This window comes from Colius striatus, chromosome 9, assembly GCF_028858725.1.
Source record: "Colius striatus isolate bColStr4 chromosome 9, bColStr4.1.hap1, whole genome shotgun sequence".
NCBI classification, from domain to species: Eukaryota; Metazoa; Chordata; class Aves; order Coliiformes; family Coliidae; genus Colius; species Colius striatus.
In genome coordinates, this window is record NC_084767.1 from 28,545,633 (window position 1) to 28,564,190 (window position 18,558).

The window sequence follows — 18,558 nt, forward strand, 5'->3', positions numbered from 1 at the left end:
GGGTAATACCTTCAGGGCATTAAATGTCATGTCTGAAGAGGATACTACTTTATTTTGCTGTGAATTTTTTTTAGCTTTGTCAAATTAAGGGGATGTTTGAACTTGCACAGATTTTTTTTTTTTTTTTCCCCCAGCTAGTTGCACTCACTATTCACCACTAAAAGATGATTCATGCCACAGAGTTACTGCATTTTTTTTCTTCTGTTGAAGTATATTGACTGTTATAAGGGGAGGTTTGTCAGATCATCGAGTTCTCTATAAGAAATGGTCTCATTTTGTCAAGGAAGTAATGCCCAATGATTTTATTTTTCATGTTCACATAATGAGGGCTTGATTATAAAGTTTGTGAGTGGGAAACACTTGTTGTTTGCTTAATCTTCAATAGGACCTTGCCTATTTTTCTCAATAGTATATTAAATAATGTAAGTATTAAGGATAGGATATTTTAAAGAGTATTATGCAGATTTCATTGTTTCCCTTCTGCATTTTTTTTCCAGTGTTCTATAACAAAGTGTGAGTTTTTACTATTTTTCCCCTCAACTGTGATGCAAGGTAGTCATCAACTGTGTTACAGGCAGTCATTTAAAAACATGAAAGAGCAGCATCACAAGTTTAGTATTAGCCAGTGAGTAAACCAAAATGAAAAAAATCATCTTACAATGGGAAAAGGTATTCCATTTTGTAGGTTTCGGGAACCTCTGTTACTGGTATTTCCTTGCTTATTTAAATCTCTTTCGCTTGTTCTTTTATGTTTATTTGATACACAAATTTCATTTTTGATTTTTAAAATAAATGGATCCTCAATAAGTGAAGCTCTACAGACTCTACAGCATTTCAGCTTGTCTACTGTATATCTCCTTGGCCCCAGGAAGGTGAATTTCTCAGCTTTCATCTACCATAGTAACCAGAGTTCTGATAACCATGCTGGCTGATGCAACAAGGTAGCAGCAAATAAAAATGCAGAATTGCTATGGTAATTGTCATAGCTTCACCAGCAGGTGTGAATTTTGAATTTTATTGAAATTCTTATTATTTATGCCAATATACGAATCCAGCGAGACATATGAAATACAGTTCTGTAATGAAAATTCTGGTCTGTTTTATCCTATGTATTCTCATGGTTTGTCTTAGGTTGTGGAACATTCTAATTCTAGTATTTAAGTTGAATGAAAAAGGCATCTAACGGTGAAAAAACATCATGCAACTACTTACCAAATAAGTACCTTAAAGGAGTACATGATGTGTACTTAAAAATATTCCAGTGGATTTTTTTAACTGACATGTATACCAAGCAATGTTAAAGGAATACAGGAAAAAAAAAATCCTGTTTAAATTTTGCTTATGTAGCCCATAAAAATATTTAAATGGGCATGCCTGTTTTCTTTTGATTTCACTTATCTTACTTTCGCACTTGAAAGTGTTTAGTGTTATGTTCCCACTGGATAGAGAAGTTGTTAGCAGCTTTATGGATTGACCTGATGGCATTGCATAGTTTTCACAAGGATGCTCATTCCAGGAAGGTGTTTATTAATTATGCAATTATAATCACAAAGGTTACAGCTTATAATAATCTGATTTATTGTATTGATTTTGCAGAACCTTCATTTCATCAATATTTGGTTTATGTCAACATTTGTGGAATGAACATGATGTTTACTCATTTTCTTTGTGTCTCATCTGAGATCATGGTTGGAAGTGTAACCACTTGCAGTGGTGATACTTAGCTATCGGTTGTAGAAGTGGGTTGTCTTGTTTGGTTTTTTTTTTGTTTATTTAATTTATTAAATCAGTCCACTCATATACAATAGATGTTAAAACTGAAAAAGCTGAACTGTTAATTTGCCTGTGCACTAATACAGATTTTGAACTCTTAAGACTATGATAAAATAATCTCAATCTGATAAAATAATTACAAGCACTAAAACTTTGCATGTTTGAGAAGTGTGGTAATTTTGTAAAAAATACAAACTCAAAGTGGTGGTGTAGTCTGTATCTGTACAAGTGTGTCATGGAAGTAAATAGCTGTAAGGTTTAGTAGTGATTATTTGGAAAATGCTAGGAGTTTCTAAACTGTTTCACTTCTTTGAATAATTAGTTTACGTTAGGCAAGTACATCTGCTATCAAAAGGTGACAGCTAAAGTTTGCCATTGTTGAATGCTGGCTGTATTTAGTCCCGAGTAATTTTTTTTTAAGGTGCTTCTGTATTTGGAGGAACCAGTCTCAAAAGTTGTTGGGAAATAAATGTATTGGTTTACACGGACCTAATGACTATTCACTACTTTGGAAATTAAAGCCTGGAGCTTGGTTTGGATCAGATGCTAATTAGTCACTGGCAATCCCTTGTAGTTTTTTAGTCTGCTAATTTTGAAATCTCCATTTAAAGTACATGGGTTTGATTTGATTCATTTAACAGTGTGTAATTCATTAATCATTCTAGTTTATGAAGCTTGCAAAAAACTTCATCTTTATAAAAGAACTGATCTTTCCTCATGATCAGTGATTTCATGGGCTAAAGTATTATGGGGAGTTATCATCACAGAGATTACTTCAGGATGGGATGAAGGCTGAGAGGAAGGAGACTGCTAAGAAAAGACGATGATAGGAAAGACATGGAGAAATAGGAATGAGGAAAGAGAATTTTCAGAAAGCAGTGAATGGGAGCAAGGATAAGATATTTTTATTTGGGATGACAGTACATTGGTGGATTTAAATATTTCCTACATTATTTTAAGACATGAAGCCCAGTCTTGATTGGGAACTGAGGAATTGGGATAGTGTCTGAAGTGTTCTCTACAAAGAACTGTATTTATAGTTATATATATATATATATATGTACACTCTACAGGGTGCTATTTTCCCCACTAAGGCAGGAAGAAGGGCTGCCTGAAATCTGTATTACGTGCCAGAATATTATATGTATCAACATGAGTGAGCTTCTAGTAAATAAATTCCTTGCACTGTGGTCTGTGTGTGCATATCACGGCATATACTGTTAAAGTAAGGGTTTCTCTGTAACTGAAATAATGCTTTATTTGAAGAAAATATAAAAAGATATGTTTGAGGAGCTCTTAGATTTAGAATGTAATTGATTTTTTTTTTTTTTAACAGCAAAAGCTCACCAGAGTAACCTGTTGGGTGACAAATCCCCTGCTTAAGTAACAATGTGTTCCATTTTTTTTCTCGTGTCTGATCTGCTAAGGTTTCTCTTGAATATGAAACAAGTGTTTGCTGGAGACATCTAGATTTGACTAGATTAACTTAAACTTTCTCCTGTAAAATGACTTTAACAGCCTTATTCTATGTAGAAGATACTGCTTGTCCCTCTCAGGACCTAGCCTTAGCTCCTTCATAATTGGAATTTCATTGATGGCTTCTGTGGAAATTGGTTGACCAGAAATAGGGCATTAGGAATACTGTAGCGTCCTACTTTCTCAGACCCCATTTTTCTGCTTTGTCCCTGGAAGCTGGTAATGTATTCTGTGCCTCTGCAGAATTTTTTGCCAACACTGTTCTTTTAAATATACACTTCATGTTCAATTCTGCATTAAAATATTTTAAGGGAGTGCTAAATTACAGAACTGTACTGCATAGATTATGTGGTCATTTTACTTCCACAGGATCAGGTGTTCATACACAAATGGAGCAACTGTTGATTAGCTCTGGGCTCCAGTTTATCTAATATTTATCTTTTTACAATATCTTTGCATTGCTTTAAAGTAGTTCTCTGTTAGTCTGTGCAGTTGAATGCTTTTGAACAGCACCCATGACACTCGGCAGTAAAATGTCCCAAGTGCATTTCAAGGAACAGTCCACACTTACTTTAAAATTAGAGTAATCATGCTGCTGTCTTGCTGCAAGATCAGCCTAATCAAAAGCAAGTTTTAGCTATTGCTGTACCCTGAGTCTGTATGCACTCACATGCATGCAATATCTACTGGTCACTTCAAGGTTTTAGTTTGTTTCACTTAGTTAGCAAAACTGACAAGTAAGTTTTAACTTCAGGAGTGATTCTGCAGAGGATTGGTACAACTTTTAATGAAACTCACCTAGTTGTCACCTTTCAAATGGTTTTTCTCTTTTCAGCCAAGCAGAATGATTATATTTATTATCCTATGTTTGTGGTGTTCTTACCTAAATCTGTCTCTTTTCCACTGAGACTGATTTTTTTTTACAGCAAGTTAGATATTTCTTTGCTGAATTTCCTCAGGCCTTTTGTGAACTATGTGAAGTTCTTTGCCTCTTAGTTCAGTTGTCATACGTTGAAAATAAAATGTGTAGATTGTACTTTACATAATAAAGACAAAGTTAAAATTGCACAGGTTGAATTATTTGCAGTGTGTTTTATGTTTTGGTATTATGATGTATCATTTTAGGGAAGAAAATCAATTTCTTTTATTTATTATTTTAAATTGGAGGAGCAGCATATGAATACCATATAAACATCTTTATTAAGAATCACGTTTTTAAGTGAGATGTTCAAATATATATATTCCCTATATTTGGAATATATAGAAATATTTGTGTAGAGTTAGAAATGTCTTTATGCATGTACCTGCCCATCTCTATAGAAGATCTATAAATGACTGCGTGGAGTAAGACAGCATAAAAGAATAATGACAGCTAGCAAATGAAGACTCTGTTGGGGTGGGGGGGTTATTAATGAGATTTTCAGGTTATTTGATAGCTACAAGAAGTGTAATTGAAAACTGGTCAGAGAGCCTAGCCTAGGATCTGACAATAACTATCAGAACATAGCCATAAAACAGTTATTAGAGTTTAGGGTTCACCTATTATGTCATTTTAATGCACTATGCAAGGCAGAAAAATCTGTACTGTGGCCATGCATCATACCTTAATAAGAAAAGATAACCACAGACTGATGGTGTGCAGTAGTGAGCAGGGCTTATTTCAGCATTAAGTCATTCCCATGTCAGTTGCTGCCGCAACACACCTTCTTGTACATGGATTTTTAATGAGCTTTAAAGGTATAATAGGCTTTTACTTTTTATAGATATGCTTTTGTAGTTTGTCACTGGCATTACTATAGATTTAAAGAATTTTTAAGAGGTAGTGATTGGTGTTTGTGGGCAGGAGGATTGCTTTTATATGACTTTTTTTTACTAAACCCATGTGTGTGTTGACTGTGTAGATTATAAATTTCAATGATTTTATTTTTTTTCCCTAGTGGTGATATCCATTGTAATACTACCTGTGTAGTAAAACCTGATATTGATAGAACATGTGATTTCTTCTTTACAGATGAGTGCACCTTTCTCATCCCTAATTATATTAAGCCAAAAATTATGGTGTTCTGTGAATGTAGAAGATGGAAAAAACGATTGTTCAGTCATCTGGGACCAAGCAAATTGCACAGCACACATTTTTATCTGTCTGGTTATCTGGAAGCACTGTAATACACTGTAGGCAGCTTCCATAAAACACATGTAGCCGTGTGCTTTTCTGGCATGGGTTTAAACATTTCTAGGCAAGGATGAGAAAAGTGTCCTCTGAAGGAAGAAACAGATGAGTAATTTAATTGTAGTTACTATTCCATCCACTCCATAAGACATTTCTTTAATTGGATAGTTGTCCATGTGTTTGAGAAGCGTAACTGGCTCCTTGAAGGTGTAGAACCCATTTTGCTATAGGATCTTGGTGATAAATAGGAGAAGGGACTTAAGACTGGGTTGCAGAATGAGTAGAATACTTCCTGGGCAGTGCTCTGTGTATATGTAATTACTGCTGTATCTCACAGTTAATGATACGTGTAGTTTGGAATATTTTGGTGCTTGTAAGGTCTCTGACTTTGACCATGTTAGTTAAATCTCAAATAAATAAATAACCAGATGTTACACTTACATGCAAGTAAATAATTAGGAACAAATTTCATAGGGATATTATAAAGAGAGGGTTTTGGGTTTTGTTTTTGGTTTTTTTTTCTTGCATTGTTATGTTTTGTAACCAGCTTGCAATACCAATTCTTTGGCTTAGTTCTGTGGTATGATTTCTGAGTTAGGACAGTGACATGAAGCTAAATTCCAGGCATTAGATGCTGTTGTCCAAACAAATGAAGTGTCATTTTGGTGCCTGTGACATGTCTGAAGCAGCTAAATGTGGTAGAAGGTCTTGTTTTCATTTGTCTAAGTAACTGCTGCATTTCTATGAACATTTATCAGCAAACGTTTGAATGTCATAGAAACAGGCATTTCCAGTGGACTAGCCAAGAGACGAATCTCCCATCTCTGAGGCAGCACAAATCAAATTAGCTAAGACAATTCTTTGTTCCAATTGTGGAGGTCCTGTCAAGTCCATTTAATACTGAGGTACAGCTGACCCACTTGTGTTTGGCAAGTGTTAGTGACCAGAAAAAAGTACAAGTTTCATTTGTTGTTTAATTTGAGCTTTGGTTTTGTTAAACAGTTAACCAACAGTTAATGTTTTCATCCAAAATTTTTCACTACGTTTAATTGTCATCATATTTGAGAGTTAAAAATGTCTTTAAGAACTTGTGCCTTAAGGTCTTCATAAAAAGAAAAAAAAAAAGGATTTTCTTTGCAAATTAGAAGTCATAAGTGTTGACATGACGCTGTTAATAACTCAGTGCATTATATATGACTGATAAATTTCTCCATGCAAGGCATGTGAGTGTGTTGGTTTGAGGAGAGAGTTGGTTAAGGGATGTCAAGTTCAGAAAGGTACAGATCAGTCATACATGTTGGGCCACCACTGCACACCCAGTCTGAGCTCTTAGAACCTGAGGATTGCTTTGCTTTTAGCTAGACTGATTGTTGTTACTGTTAAGATTTAGTCTTTTTTAACTGAGATTTTTTAATATATCGTCATTTCACTAACATTTGGTTTCAGAGGTGTGATTCTGTGTCCTTGTATCTTCAGTTGTCACTGTTATTAACAAGGAGTTGAACGATTAATTTAAAAAAAATAGTCTTTCCAAAATCATTGCACACAAACTTCAATTGACTTGTTGGGGGAGTATATTCTAGCTGATATTAGAAAATCTAAATGGTTTTACTCATAGATATTACTTGCAGGGAAGGAACAACTCCCAGCCTATTGGTAAACTTTTGTCAGGAAGACTCTTGTGTTAGCACAGAAGATAAGACTGAAAGCAATGAGACCTAGCGATCTAGTCCCCTTTAATCTTTGTCTTGATATTAGTGTGAACTGAGTGTTTTTTGCTTGAGTAACTGGTACTTACATATGACAGTAATACACAGGTAATTACTTTTAGAGTTTGCATAGTGTAAGACCATTTGTTTTCACATAGGAAAACTTTGTCTGAGTAACCCTCCCCGAGGATTTCAGTCTGCATTTACAACCCCACTTTTGCATCTTCACAACACTGTTTCAAATGGAGCATCAGTTCTGAAAAATGCTGCAGCAATTTCTGAACCCACAGAAAAGTAATAAAAGTTGAGCTTTGCTAAAAACAGCAAATGATGTTTGTCTGTTCACTATGAAAGAGTGAAAATAGTATATCTTTCTACATTTTTGCAGTCTTTTTTTAAATTTCATTTTTCCGTCAAAAACTTCTACAAAATGTGGTTTGGTTTAATATGGCTCTAACTGAAGGAGATGAAAGAAATCTTTTTGCACAAAATAACCTTTCAATTTACTAACAGATGGAAGGGGAATGTAGCGATTTCTCCCTACCACTGTGTTTTCATTAAGCTTTTGTTAGCAGGAAATAGTGAAATATACAGTAAAAGTGTGAAATGATTGAAAGAGAGTGTCTTTCTGACTACAGTCTAGGTTTGCATTTTTTTAAAGACTTATTTCAGCTGTTAATAGACTCTTTTTCTCCTGACTTGATTCCAGCTGTTAAAATGCTGGTTTATACTAGGAATTTCTGTTATATGGTATATGGAATTTTTGGTTCCTACTGGAATGAGCTTGAATTTTGTACTGCTGAATTTTTATTTTTAAATACCCTTTCATAAAATACTGCTGGCTTCCAAGCAATTACAAGATTAGAGTATTGTACAGGGTCAGTTTCCCATATTTGTTAGTCTTTGAAATAGTCATGTGCCAAAGGCAAATGACCTGTCTTCCAAGTTTGGAAACCACTGAAATTGTGTTAGTGTATCTGTAACTGGATCAATGCCTGGAAGATCTGTTTAGTAACCACAGTTTGCATACATTACTTTTTTTTTTTTTTTTTTTTTTGTATATTATGTGATTTTAAAAACCTCTAGAACAGCAGTTTTCTTATTGAAGTATCATGCATAAGGAAAAAGTCAGGTGACGTGATTCTAAGATTATTGTGCATTTTCTGTTCAAATTCAAATATGTTCAAGTACCATAGATATCTTTTTTTTTTTTTTTTCTTCTTGCTTTTGAAAGTATATATTAGTTTGCACAAGGAAATGTAGATTTTTCTTCAGTGTTACAGAGCATTAAACTGGTAAGGCTGGTAAGGTTTTGCTGTGTATGCAATAAAACAAGGCCAACAAGCTTTTCTGTGCAGGTTATATTTTGCTTTAATATGGTATACTCCATCTGTACAATATATCTAAGTAAATACTCATTTCAGAGAGGCCTAACTTGGATGTCTTCACTACCTACTAGGTTTTTTTGATGGATTGCACTCCCCTTCTCAAGGCCTTTTCACTTAAATCAAGGTCAATGGTAGTAATCTCTTGATGCTATGTCAGTATCAATTATAGAGGCGATAACATGATGAAATTGAACTACAGTTTTATGTAGATATATTTCAAACCAACTTTACCTGACATTTGACCTACATAGACATACATATTCATAGTTAATATATTTGAAAATATTTGGGGATAAAGTAGTGCAATGATGGTGAATAGTATGTCTGTAACCAGAAAATTGATGGAAATTGTTAGAAATATTTTTAACAGTGGTCTATAGATATTTTAATTTATAGTAATAACTTAATTTCACACTGGAAATAACATGGAATTCTGAACATTTTCATGTAGCTACTATCTATGAAAAGACTCCCTAGTATTCTATTTACGAAAAAGTAATAGAAAAAATGAATGTAATTCAGAGCACCTTGAGACTTATTTTCATCATGCTGCTCAGTCACCGTGATTATTATCTCTGCAAGACACAAGATATGAACAAATGTCAGATCCTCTAATTAGCATTGGACAAGTGCTATTTAGAAATTGAAATACAGAAAGGTGAAAACTAGACCAGAAAACTAGACTAGAAATCTGGTGGGAGATGATAGATGAAAACAGTTAAGGTGTCTGGATACATTTGGGTACTTTATTGTAATTTTACACGTGTAAAAATAAATGAGTCATCCCACAGTCTGTAGACATTAGATTATCTGTTTTTACAAAGTCAGGGGACATCTTTAAATGTGTGACCCAAGCCAAAGATTACACTTGGATAACAAGACCATCTGAATTATCGGTGTGATATTGCAGAGCACTTGCAAGGCACGTTGAATCTCGTGTTGTCACAGATGCATTGTTCAAACTTAAAAAAAAGCGGGAAGAATTGTTTTGAAATTTCAGTTTTGTCTGTTTTTTTTAACTTGTTAGGTATTATATTTTCTGAGTTTGATTAACACTCTTTTTTATCTTTGTGCCCCATCTCAAGGTTTTTTGCCTTTTGTGTGGTATATAATAGTGTGATTACACCTGTCTTTGGCCAGAGCTTACCCTCGGTTGTGATAGACATCTGTCATACAGTGCATGAATAGCTAAGACATCAACTCCAGGGCTTCTTTAAAAATTTAAGTTATGGTCCTTGCTTGCAATATATCGTGACCTGCTGTTTTTTTCTTTCTGTTAGTAGGATCTGTTTTTACGCTAAAAGTTCAAGTAAATGACATCATCAGTCATCTGTATGTGCAACAAGCAGTTGTAGAAGTGTTTGTTAACTACACGAAGACAAATTCTACTCTTACTGGAAACAATGGAGCAGTATTAATAAAAGTTCCCTATAAATTAGGATTAAGCTTAACTATTGTATCATACAAGGATGGATACATGTTAACACCTTTGCCTTGGAAGACTGGGAGAATGCCAAGTACGTAAGCATCTTACAATCCTATTATTAAACTATATCTATCAGTAATTAAATTCCTCTCTTCATCAGCAGTCTGGGTAGTTACTGTTAACTGAAAGGATTGAATGAAGTCAGTACTGGAGGCAGTACTTGTTAGTGCAGGTATAAGGATGAATGATCTGTTAGATATGTCAAAATTCTTATTATTCCAAAACAGAAAGTAGCCCCTTTTAACTCTTAAGTAGATTATATTGCAGTACTGTGAGTGCATCCTGAGAAAATGTTTACTTAGACTTAGTAGAGGGTTGGTAATGTGTTTTGACAAAAATCATGTTGTCTTCAGCTATTCCTAGACTGCCATTGCTTTGAGTGTTGCGTAAAAACCTGCTGTAATAGCTTCCTTCTAGCAGTGTTTCTTCACAAGTTTTCCTGCTTAACTATTGCATGCTACTAAAGTTACTTTTTTGTTTAAAAAAAAAAAAAGTGAACTTTTAAGATTTTTAGTCACTTGTTTATCCCTAGAAGGTGGAAGACAGTAGCAAACGTACAACAGAGGCCTTCCTGCCTAACTACTAAAATTCCTGCTCTGGACAAGAGAAGGAATTTATTTAATTCAGCATTTTTATACTCTGTTTTAGTTGTTCTATTCAGTATTTCCTTCAGAATTGGAGATCTTACAGGACTTTTGTTGACTGCATGGTGTAACGGATATTACTGCTTTCCACAGTATACTCGTCTGTGACACTTTCGTTATTCCCACAAAGTCAAGCTAATGTGTGGCTCTTTGAAGATACTGTCTTAATTACTGGAAAACTGTCTGGTAAGTTCAGTGTTTGCAGACCGTAATCTAAACACTCTGTGATTAAAAATCTGTACACATTAAAAAAAAACTTTAGCATGTTCATATTCTTTTATAATACTTATCTACTCAAATCCAGGTTTGCAGTTAATTGTGCAGCTATTTATGTGGCTGTGACAAGTGCTAGGCTAGTAATACACAAACAATGCAAAATAAACCAGGTTGTTATGCTAAATGGATTTCTGAACAGTAATAGAGACACTGTTTATGTGTTTTACCATTACTACAACAAAATATTACTCTTTTACAGATGCCAAATCTCAACCAAGTGTTCAGTTTCCCAAATTTTTAATAAAACTTCCAACAAGTCACCATATTACAAATGTTACAGCCTATCTGACCGTGCCAGAGCAATTTTTGAAAGTGGACAGCTATCTGTATACAACAGGAATTCTTCTAAATAAATCAGGTACGTAAGTATGTTTTTTAAGATTTTTTTTTTAAATGAAGAAACCTTCAAATTATAATGCAGATGAGTGCAGTGTTTTAGAAAAACATATGCTTAAATTAAGAGCTTGAACCTGCTTCCCTTGCATTAGTTCTATTGTAGTAAGCTATAAGCATGTGTCTTGTTCCGTGTAGTATGAGAACATACTTTAGTACACTGAAATACTCCTTCAGTGTCTGATATTTTTATATATATATATATATATATATATATATATATATATATGTGTTTGTGTGTGTGTTTATATGTTCAGGATTTCACAAGACTGTGGAACTGATTTCGTAAACACCTTAAAAATATGTTTATGGCCAAAGTGTAAATTAGGCAAACACAAAGAAATCATTGAAACTGCAGCAGTTGGCTTCAGCTGGGGGGTTTTCTGCATTTTGGCTAGAATGATTGGCTCTAGGAGCTTTACACCTCACATAAAGGTTATATGGAAGTTCTAGTTTGCCTCACAGGCAGTTAAGCTGTAAGCAGTTACGCATAAGCCTGTTTGAAATCAAGTAGTCACTACGTATACAGAGCACGATTGTAGTAATGTTTTCTGTGCATCTGTTTCACTGGAGCAGCAGTAAGTGGTTTAATGAGTCATTATGACTCTGCTTATATGCAGTTGGATCTTTCAGTATTTGTCATTCTATCAAATATTTCTTTTTATTTGCATAAATACAGTAATCTCTGGTAGATGGTACTGTGGGATGTTCCGTCTTTCTTTTGTTCTCTTCTTTCTTTTCCCAGTGGACCTGAAGCTTGGAGGATTTTTAATTTGTTACAGCACATGGGGAGGCCACTACATGGCTTATTTGAAATTGTCATGCTCTCTGTTTAAATTTTCTTTTTGTTAAAATCATCATATATATTACTGGTTTGACTCTAGATATTTTAAAGCCTTTCTTATCTATATTTCACCTATTTAAATCCAAAGCCTAAGAGAATGAGCAGTGTTTCTCCCCTTTGAGTTTTCCTTTCAATCTGTCTAGCAGATGTTTTAAATTATTCATATACTCCTAAAGGAACGGGCTTCCTTTTAGGGCAGGTGGAAACTAATTGATATCTGATGCACCAGGAGTTTTGTCAAAAACGGCTTCTAACAGCTTGCATCAATTTAACATTCTGGTACTTTTTAATTCTTTTTCAACTTCTTTCACCATCCAGTCATATTGTGCATTCTGAAGTATTAGCAAATTTGTGTAAGGAGAACAAAAGAAAAAAACTTTCAGGCTGCACTGTAAAGCTTTCTATAATCAGTATTTCCTCTTGAGTGCTTTGACAAGCCTCGCAATTAACTATTCAGTTACTTATACCAGCCAAATTAGCAAGTTAATCCTTACAGGAAAGTTTAAAAGGGTTGTTCAACTAGGGAGAGATGCAAGAAGAGTGTATCCAGCAGGTCAAGGGAGGTTCTTCTCCCCCTCTTCTCTGCCCTGGTGAGGCCTCATCTGGAGTCCTGTGTCCAATTCTGGGCTCTTCAGCTCAAGGAGGAGGAATCTTATTAATATTTACAAATATCTAAATGGTGGGTGTCAGGAGGTTGGGACATCCCTTTTTTCTATAGTAGCTAAAAACAGGACAAGGGGTAATGGGATGAAGCTGGAACACAAAAAGTTCCACTTAAATACAAGAAAAAACTATTTTACTGTGAGGGTGAGGGAGCAGTGGAACAGGCTGCCCAGGGAGGATGTGGAGTCTCCTTGCTTGGAGGTCTTCCAAGACCTGACTGGACATGTTCCTATGTGACCTGATCTAGGTGAACCTGCTTTGGCAGGGAGGTTGGACTATAGATTATCTCTAAAGGTCCCTTCCAACCCCTACCATTCTATGTTTCTATGATATTTGCATAAGTCTTCAGTTTGATGCAGTGTTACATATATTAAAATTATTTGTTGAAGTTCTTATCACTATTTCATGTACATTTGCTAATTAATAATTAATTTTGTAAGGGGGGAAAACCCTTCTTACTTCACCCCTGGGCCATGTTTTGCACATGTTTTTGCTCTACAGTCAGCATTGAACCTATATGTAAAAAGTCTGTTTCTCTTTTACGGATTTAGCATAGAAATGTCTGGGTTTTATTTTAAACAAAAGATTTTAAAATTCCAAGAGAGAAGAAATGTTGGTTTTTATTTGACTAAGTTAGTGACAGCTGACCGTGTAGCTGTGTGTGAATTAGGACTTGCCTTGAGTTACAATGAGGATAGATTCTTAATTCTAAGTTTTATTTTTCTTTAAATACGCTATGAGTGAAGAATTACAATGTATTTCTAACATTCAGGTTTCAAAAGCATGGAATTAGCTCCTCTTGCCGCAATATGCATAAACATTCTTCTGACTGGGAAAGAACTGAAAGTAAATGGTCCTATTCAGATTACACTTCCTCTTTCCACAAGTGCTGTGAAAGCAGGAGATGCTATACCTGCATGGACATTTGATATGAAAACTGGTAAGTGGGATGAGTTGTTATTCCATGTTTTAGCACATGTGGATAGTTTTGGGCACTGATACCGTATGTCATGGAACAGTGATGGCGCTAATATGTTAGGTGGAGGTAAATAGTAAAAAAATTTATTAGGGGTTCTATATGGTTTTTTGGATTGAATAGCTTGAATTGTTCAATAACATTTTCCTGCTTTCATTGGTTCAGAAGGCTTTGTTAAAATTCATTAGCATTGAAAATTTTTTTAATGTAATGTGTTTTTATTTTCATGAGAGATTAAGGATTCAGGGAACGTACGTTTTAGGTGGTGTTAGATGTTATGCCTGGTAATTTCATGGATACCTTTTTAAAAACAGCAAATCAGAATTTAAGATTCAGATGCTTTATTTCCTAGAGTATAGCTTTAAAGATCCTTTGACACTAAAACTGAAATAGATATTACTTCAGTTAACAAAAGCAATTCGGAAAGTGAAATGATGGCAAAATAAGAGTTTTCAGAGAGATCAGCATTGTTCTTACAGTACACATGGGAAGAGGAGGCTGGGGATTAGGCATTCTAAACCTTTTGTCATCCGTTCATGTCTAATTTTAATCAAGAGTAATGAGCTACATATACTTAACTCATTTAAATGTCCTGTATTAGGGCAGTGTGTGTGTGCATGTTAGTGTACTGAATGTTTTACATTGTACCTTGCACTTTCCATCACATTTCATCTTGAAATATGCAAGTGAGACAAGAAGTGTCTTTAAGGCAAAAAGCTCTTATGCAACTGCTGGAAGTACAGGAGAGGACACCAACTCTAACAAAGCATTGTTTACATATTCAAGAAAAAAACTTGATCATCGTAATGAAGAACAACCAAAGAACGTGTTAATGAAAAAAAAAGTGACTAGGTTGTCTCTTGGGAAAAGAGTGAATAAGTTTTGACAGATTAAGTCTATCTATACACCTGAAAGACTTCAGACAGGTAACCTGAGGTAAAAGGTTCTTCATTTCTTGCTTCCACAGCCACTTTTGCTAGCTCATCTGTATCCATGCTAAACTGTTTTAACTCACGAAACAGAAAACTAGGCCAGCAATATTAGTAAAACAAGAAGTTGACAGAACTAGAGCAGCTTGGCACAGGGCCAAGTTAGATTCTAAACCAGTATAAAGTGTCTATGTGGGTATTGGGAGGCCTATTCAACATCCCTACCTAGGCATGCTGACCTTGAGGGTAGAGTAAGAGCAGGAGCATGGCATGCTGACCCAGTAAAACCAATTAAAACAGCTGCGATGTAAAGTAATAGAGGTTCCATAAAGGTAAATTGTTTGTGATGAGTGCTTACTGACATATAGTCATTCAGTCAGTCACTGAAGCCTTCACTGCCACTTACTGAGGAGAGGTTGAGGAGGGCAGTGGAGAAAGAGAGAGAGGCCATAATTCTAACCTTGTTTCTTTTCTTCCACCTACTCATTTCTTCTCTACAGTGAAAATTTGTAACTGCGTTCACTGTTCTGTATGTTTATTCTGAAGTGTATTTCTTTGATACTTACTTTTGAGCTGACATGTGCATTGTTTTTTTCTGATTTAACTGAGTAATAACAATGTTGGGGTGACTGAGGACACCTGAAATCTCAGCTCTCCAGCAAGCCTTCCAGAATGTCCTTTAGCAGTAGGCTCCCATTTGAGCTGAATGAAGAGCTTCCACTGCACTGGATAATGAGGCTCTGGCATCCAAGGTGTTGCATACAGAATGTCTCTAGCAAGATGTTTACACACACTTTTAAACTCTGAAGCCCTTGGGCAATGTCATAATTGTAATCAGAGCTTCCATGTCAGTATTGATGGTGGTAAGGGATTCTCTGTGTTTGATGTGTAGAATGAACCATACCTACCAGAGCAAGCAGAAACTGTTGCTTGTGCAGTGTTGCCTGGGGGTTACTTGAAGTGTAACAGTCTTCAGCCTGTTTCTGGAAAATGAGCTTTTTTAATTCTATCCCAGCTCCTGTAAATGTAGCATTTGTTGATGTGTACTGAATGTAATCTCCGTCTTACTAAATATTTTGCCTTATTAGTACTGAAAGTACTTTGTGGATTTTAATACAATTACCAATAAAAAAAAATAAAGCAACCTTATGTTGCAACATTAAATTGAGAATGATACCCTTCTGTTTGAATGGCAGTAAATCCTAAAGAATACATACTTACTTTGAAATCATGTTTTAATGTTTTTCTTAATATATGCTTTTTTCAGTGGATTGTACTGGGGGGAGATATAATTTACTGAAGGGGACAGCAGAGATTATATAGTTTCTTATAGATTTGTTCAGTCAGGATAGACCTTCTGGAGACTTAATAGAATTGTCTTTGCCTTTTATATGTGGTATTTTATGTTGTTTTTTATCTATTGTAAAGAGTCTCTATACTTGTAAAACAACAGTTTGGCAGTATAGTGACATCTTGCCTTAGAGTTGACAAGACAGAGAACTTGTTGTCTCCATATGAGACAACAAGTCTTGCTGGTTTGCTCCTGAGTCTAGACAAGAGGTTTTCCAGGTAACTGAGGAACTACTTCTTTCAGGGCTCTGGATTGCTCATGCTGCTGTTTTCCTCTGCCAGCCATCACGAATTAGCATGAAAAGGCTGCAGATTTTATTGCCAAATTACAGTTTGTGTCTGTGCACATTTGGCATGTGTGAATTCTCAACTTCACCTCCTATCTGGTAGAATTTTTATTTTACTTTGCTGAGAGAAGAGTACTGGAGGAAAATTATAGGGCTTATATAAATTATACCGTGTGCATGCTTTGGTTATTTTTGCTTTAAAAAAAAATGCTGATTCTTTGTCCTTCTCAGCATCTGCAGATCGAAAGTGGAAGTTTATTTATATGAGGTTGTCTTCCATCCTTAGAATTTCACAGATGACCCACAATAAATTTGTTGAATGTAGTACATTTGTTGAATTTAAGTGTATTAAGTATAATTCTGTCTCTTCTACTATGTGCTTTATTAATTGTAGAAGCTGCCATACCATAATATCTGTCCTTTGTTATTGCCAAACAGATGGGATGGAATCAGTGTCCTAACAACACACCTTCCTGAACAGTTCACCTAACTGAACTGTTATTGCCTTGGGGCAGGGAGGAGGAGACAAACATTTGAGATAAAAATTGTATATCCTGTTGTATCTTACTAGATTAAAATGTTTTCCCATTAAGTGCTGCTAAGCTAATGTTAAACTTCTATTCATATGCTCAAGTCACCCGCTTCTTGATTTTTTTAGTGGTTTTTTTTTTAGTCTTGTCCTTCATACATGCATATGCTCATAAAATAGAATATTTCAAGTCATTTGTGTGTCTATCAAAGACATTTGTTGATAGAAAAATAATTAAATAAATTCTGGTAATGTCAATGCTTAGTTTCAAAGGAAGTGTTCACACAGGGATATTTGCAATGAAATTGTTGAGAGAAAGTTTGTGTGTTTAGCTAAAGCTATGTAATAAACAATGTATGTATTGGGAGTGTCAGATTTTCTTGTGACTTGCTGTGTTTTTGGTAATGGCTGACTTGCTGATAGTTAGAGGTATGGAAGAATCCTGCACAACATAGGCAATATTTGGTCCTTTTTTTTTTTTTTTTTCTCCTTTCAGGTGCTTGGGTAAGCCGTGGGGTAGGAATGGTCAAGGAAGCAGATGGTCAATTAGTATGGACATACACTGCTCAACACTTAGGCTACTGGATAGCAGCTCCACTACCTGGAACAAGAGGTATGGCAACAACTGGCAAGGAAATGACCAAGTAGCCCATGTAACAATGTATCATAAGTCTTTCAGATTGATTCCTTTATTTAACAACAAAAAGGGAAAAATGACATGCAATTTGAACAACTGGGTAACTTGTGTTTGAATCCTGATAGTGGGCCTTTGTGCATATAACCATTTTCTAAAACTTAAAATGCTACGAGGGGGAAGAGTTCAGACTGCATTTGAACTTAAATGATTATACTATCACCATCTCTTGGAAGAAGCTTCCAAGGGAACCGTTGACTATGGAAGTCTTAAAATCAGTAGGATTGTATCTCTCGCTGTTGATAACCATATGACAGGAGAAAATACAAGAAGAAAATTAGTCTTGGGTAAAACAATCCCAATGGATTCTGTCATACGTGTACTTGTTGCATGTTTTGCAACTCCATTAGAAGGGTTCTTGTTGGAGAAACACGATGTCAGAACTTAAAAACAAGTAGCACTTTTCTGACAGAGCACTACAGAGAAAATGTAGACTGTGTCTCTAAGTCAGTTTAGCCAACTAATACAAATGTAACTTGACTGGAATTGAGTAGATTAAGATCCATTATATTGTAACCACTTTGTATTTTTTAGTTTGCTGAAATAGTAAAGTGTAAAGAGAAGGATGAACATGGTGCCATAGGAACACATAGTCACTGGAACAGTGCAGTTTCATTTATTAGCTACAACTCTACATCTCAAGCAGAATTCCGTGGTTTTGACAACTAATTTGTGTCTGGTTTTGTTTGACAATCTAGAATCCATCATTAGTGCAGTTTCCAAGGACATAACAACCTACCATACAGTGTTCCTTACGGCCATACTGGGAGGTACTGTTGTCATTATCATTGGATTTTTTGCTGTTCTTCTTTGTTACTGCAGGTAAGCAAAAAGAGGGGCTCTAATAATCTCAGCGTGAACCACACTTAAGTTTGATAAAGTAATATTTTGAAGATGGGATTTGTTTCCTTTGCTAAATTATAATATGTAGCCTCATATTTCTTAAAAAATTACAGTTATTGCAGAACTTA

At 35.2% G+C, this 18,558-nt stretch overlaps 1 protein-coding gene across 2 annotated transcripts in view; it reads left to right on the forward strand.

The window, feature by feature from the left end:
• The window catches only part of FAM171B (family with sequence similarity 171 member B), a 42,867-nt gene that overhangs the window by 12,558 nt on the left and 11,751 nt on the right, over positions 1–18,558 (forward strand). The window contains exons 2-7 of one of the 2 annotated variants that reach the window (XM_062002466.1): positions 9,797–10,033; positions 10,740–10,832; positions 11,122–11,280; positions 13,595–13,762; positions 17,390–17,506; positions 18,286–18,409. In XM_062002466.1, the coding sequence (XP_061858450.1) occupies positions 9,797–10,033; positions 10,740–10,832; positions 11,122–11,280; positions 13,595–13,762; positions 17,390–17,506; positions 18,286–18,409 (898 nt within the window). The remainder of the gene's footprint in view (positions 1–9,796; positions 10,034–10,739; positions 10,833–11,121; positions 11,281–13,594; positions 13,763–17,389; positions 17,507–18,285; positions 18,410–18,558) is intronic. The other variant, XM_062002467.1, reaches the window with a different exon arrangement.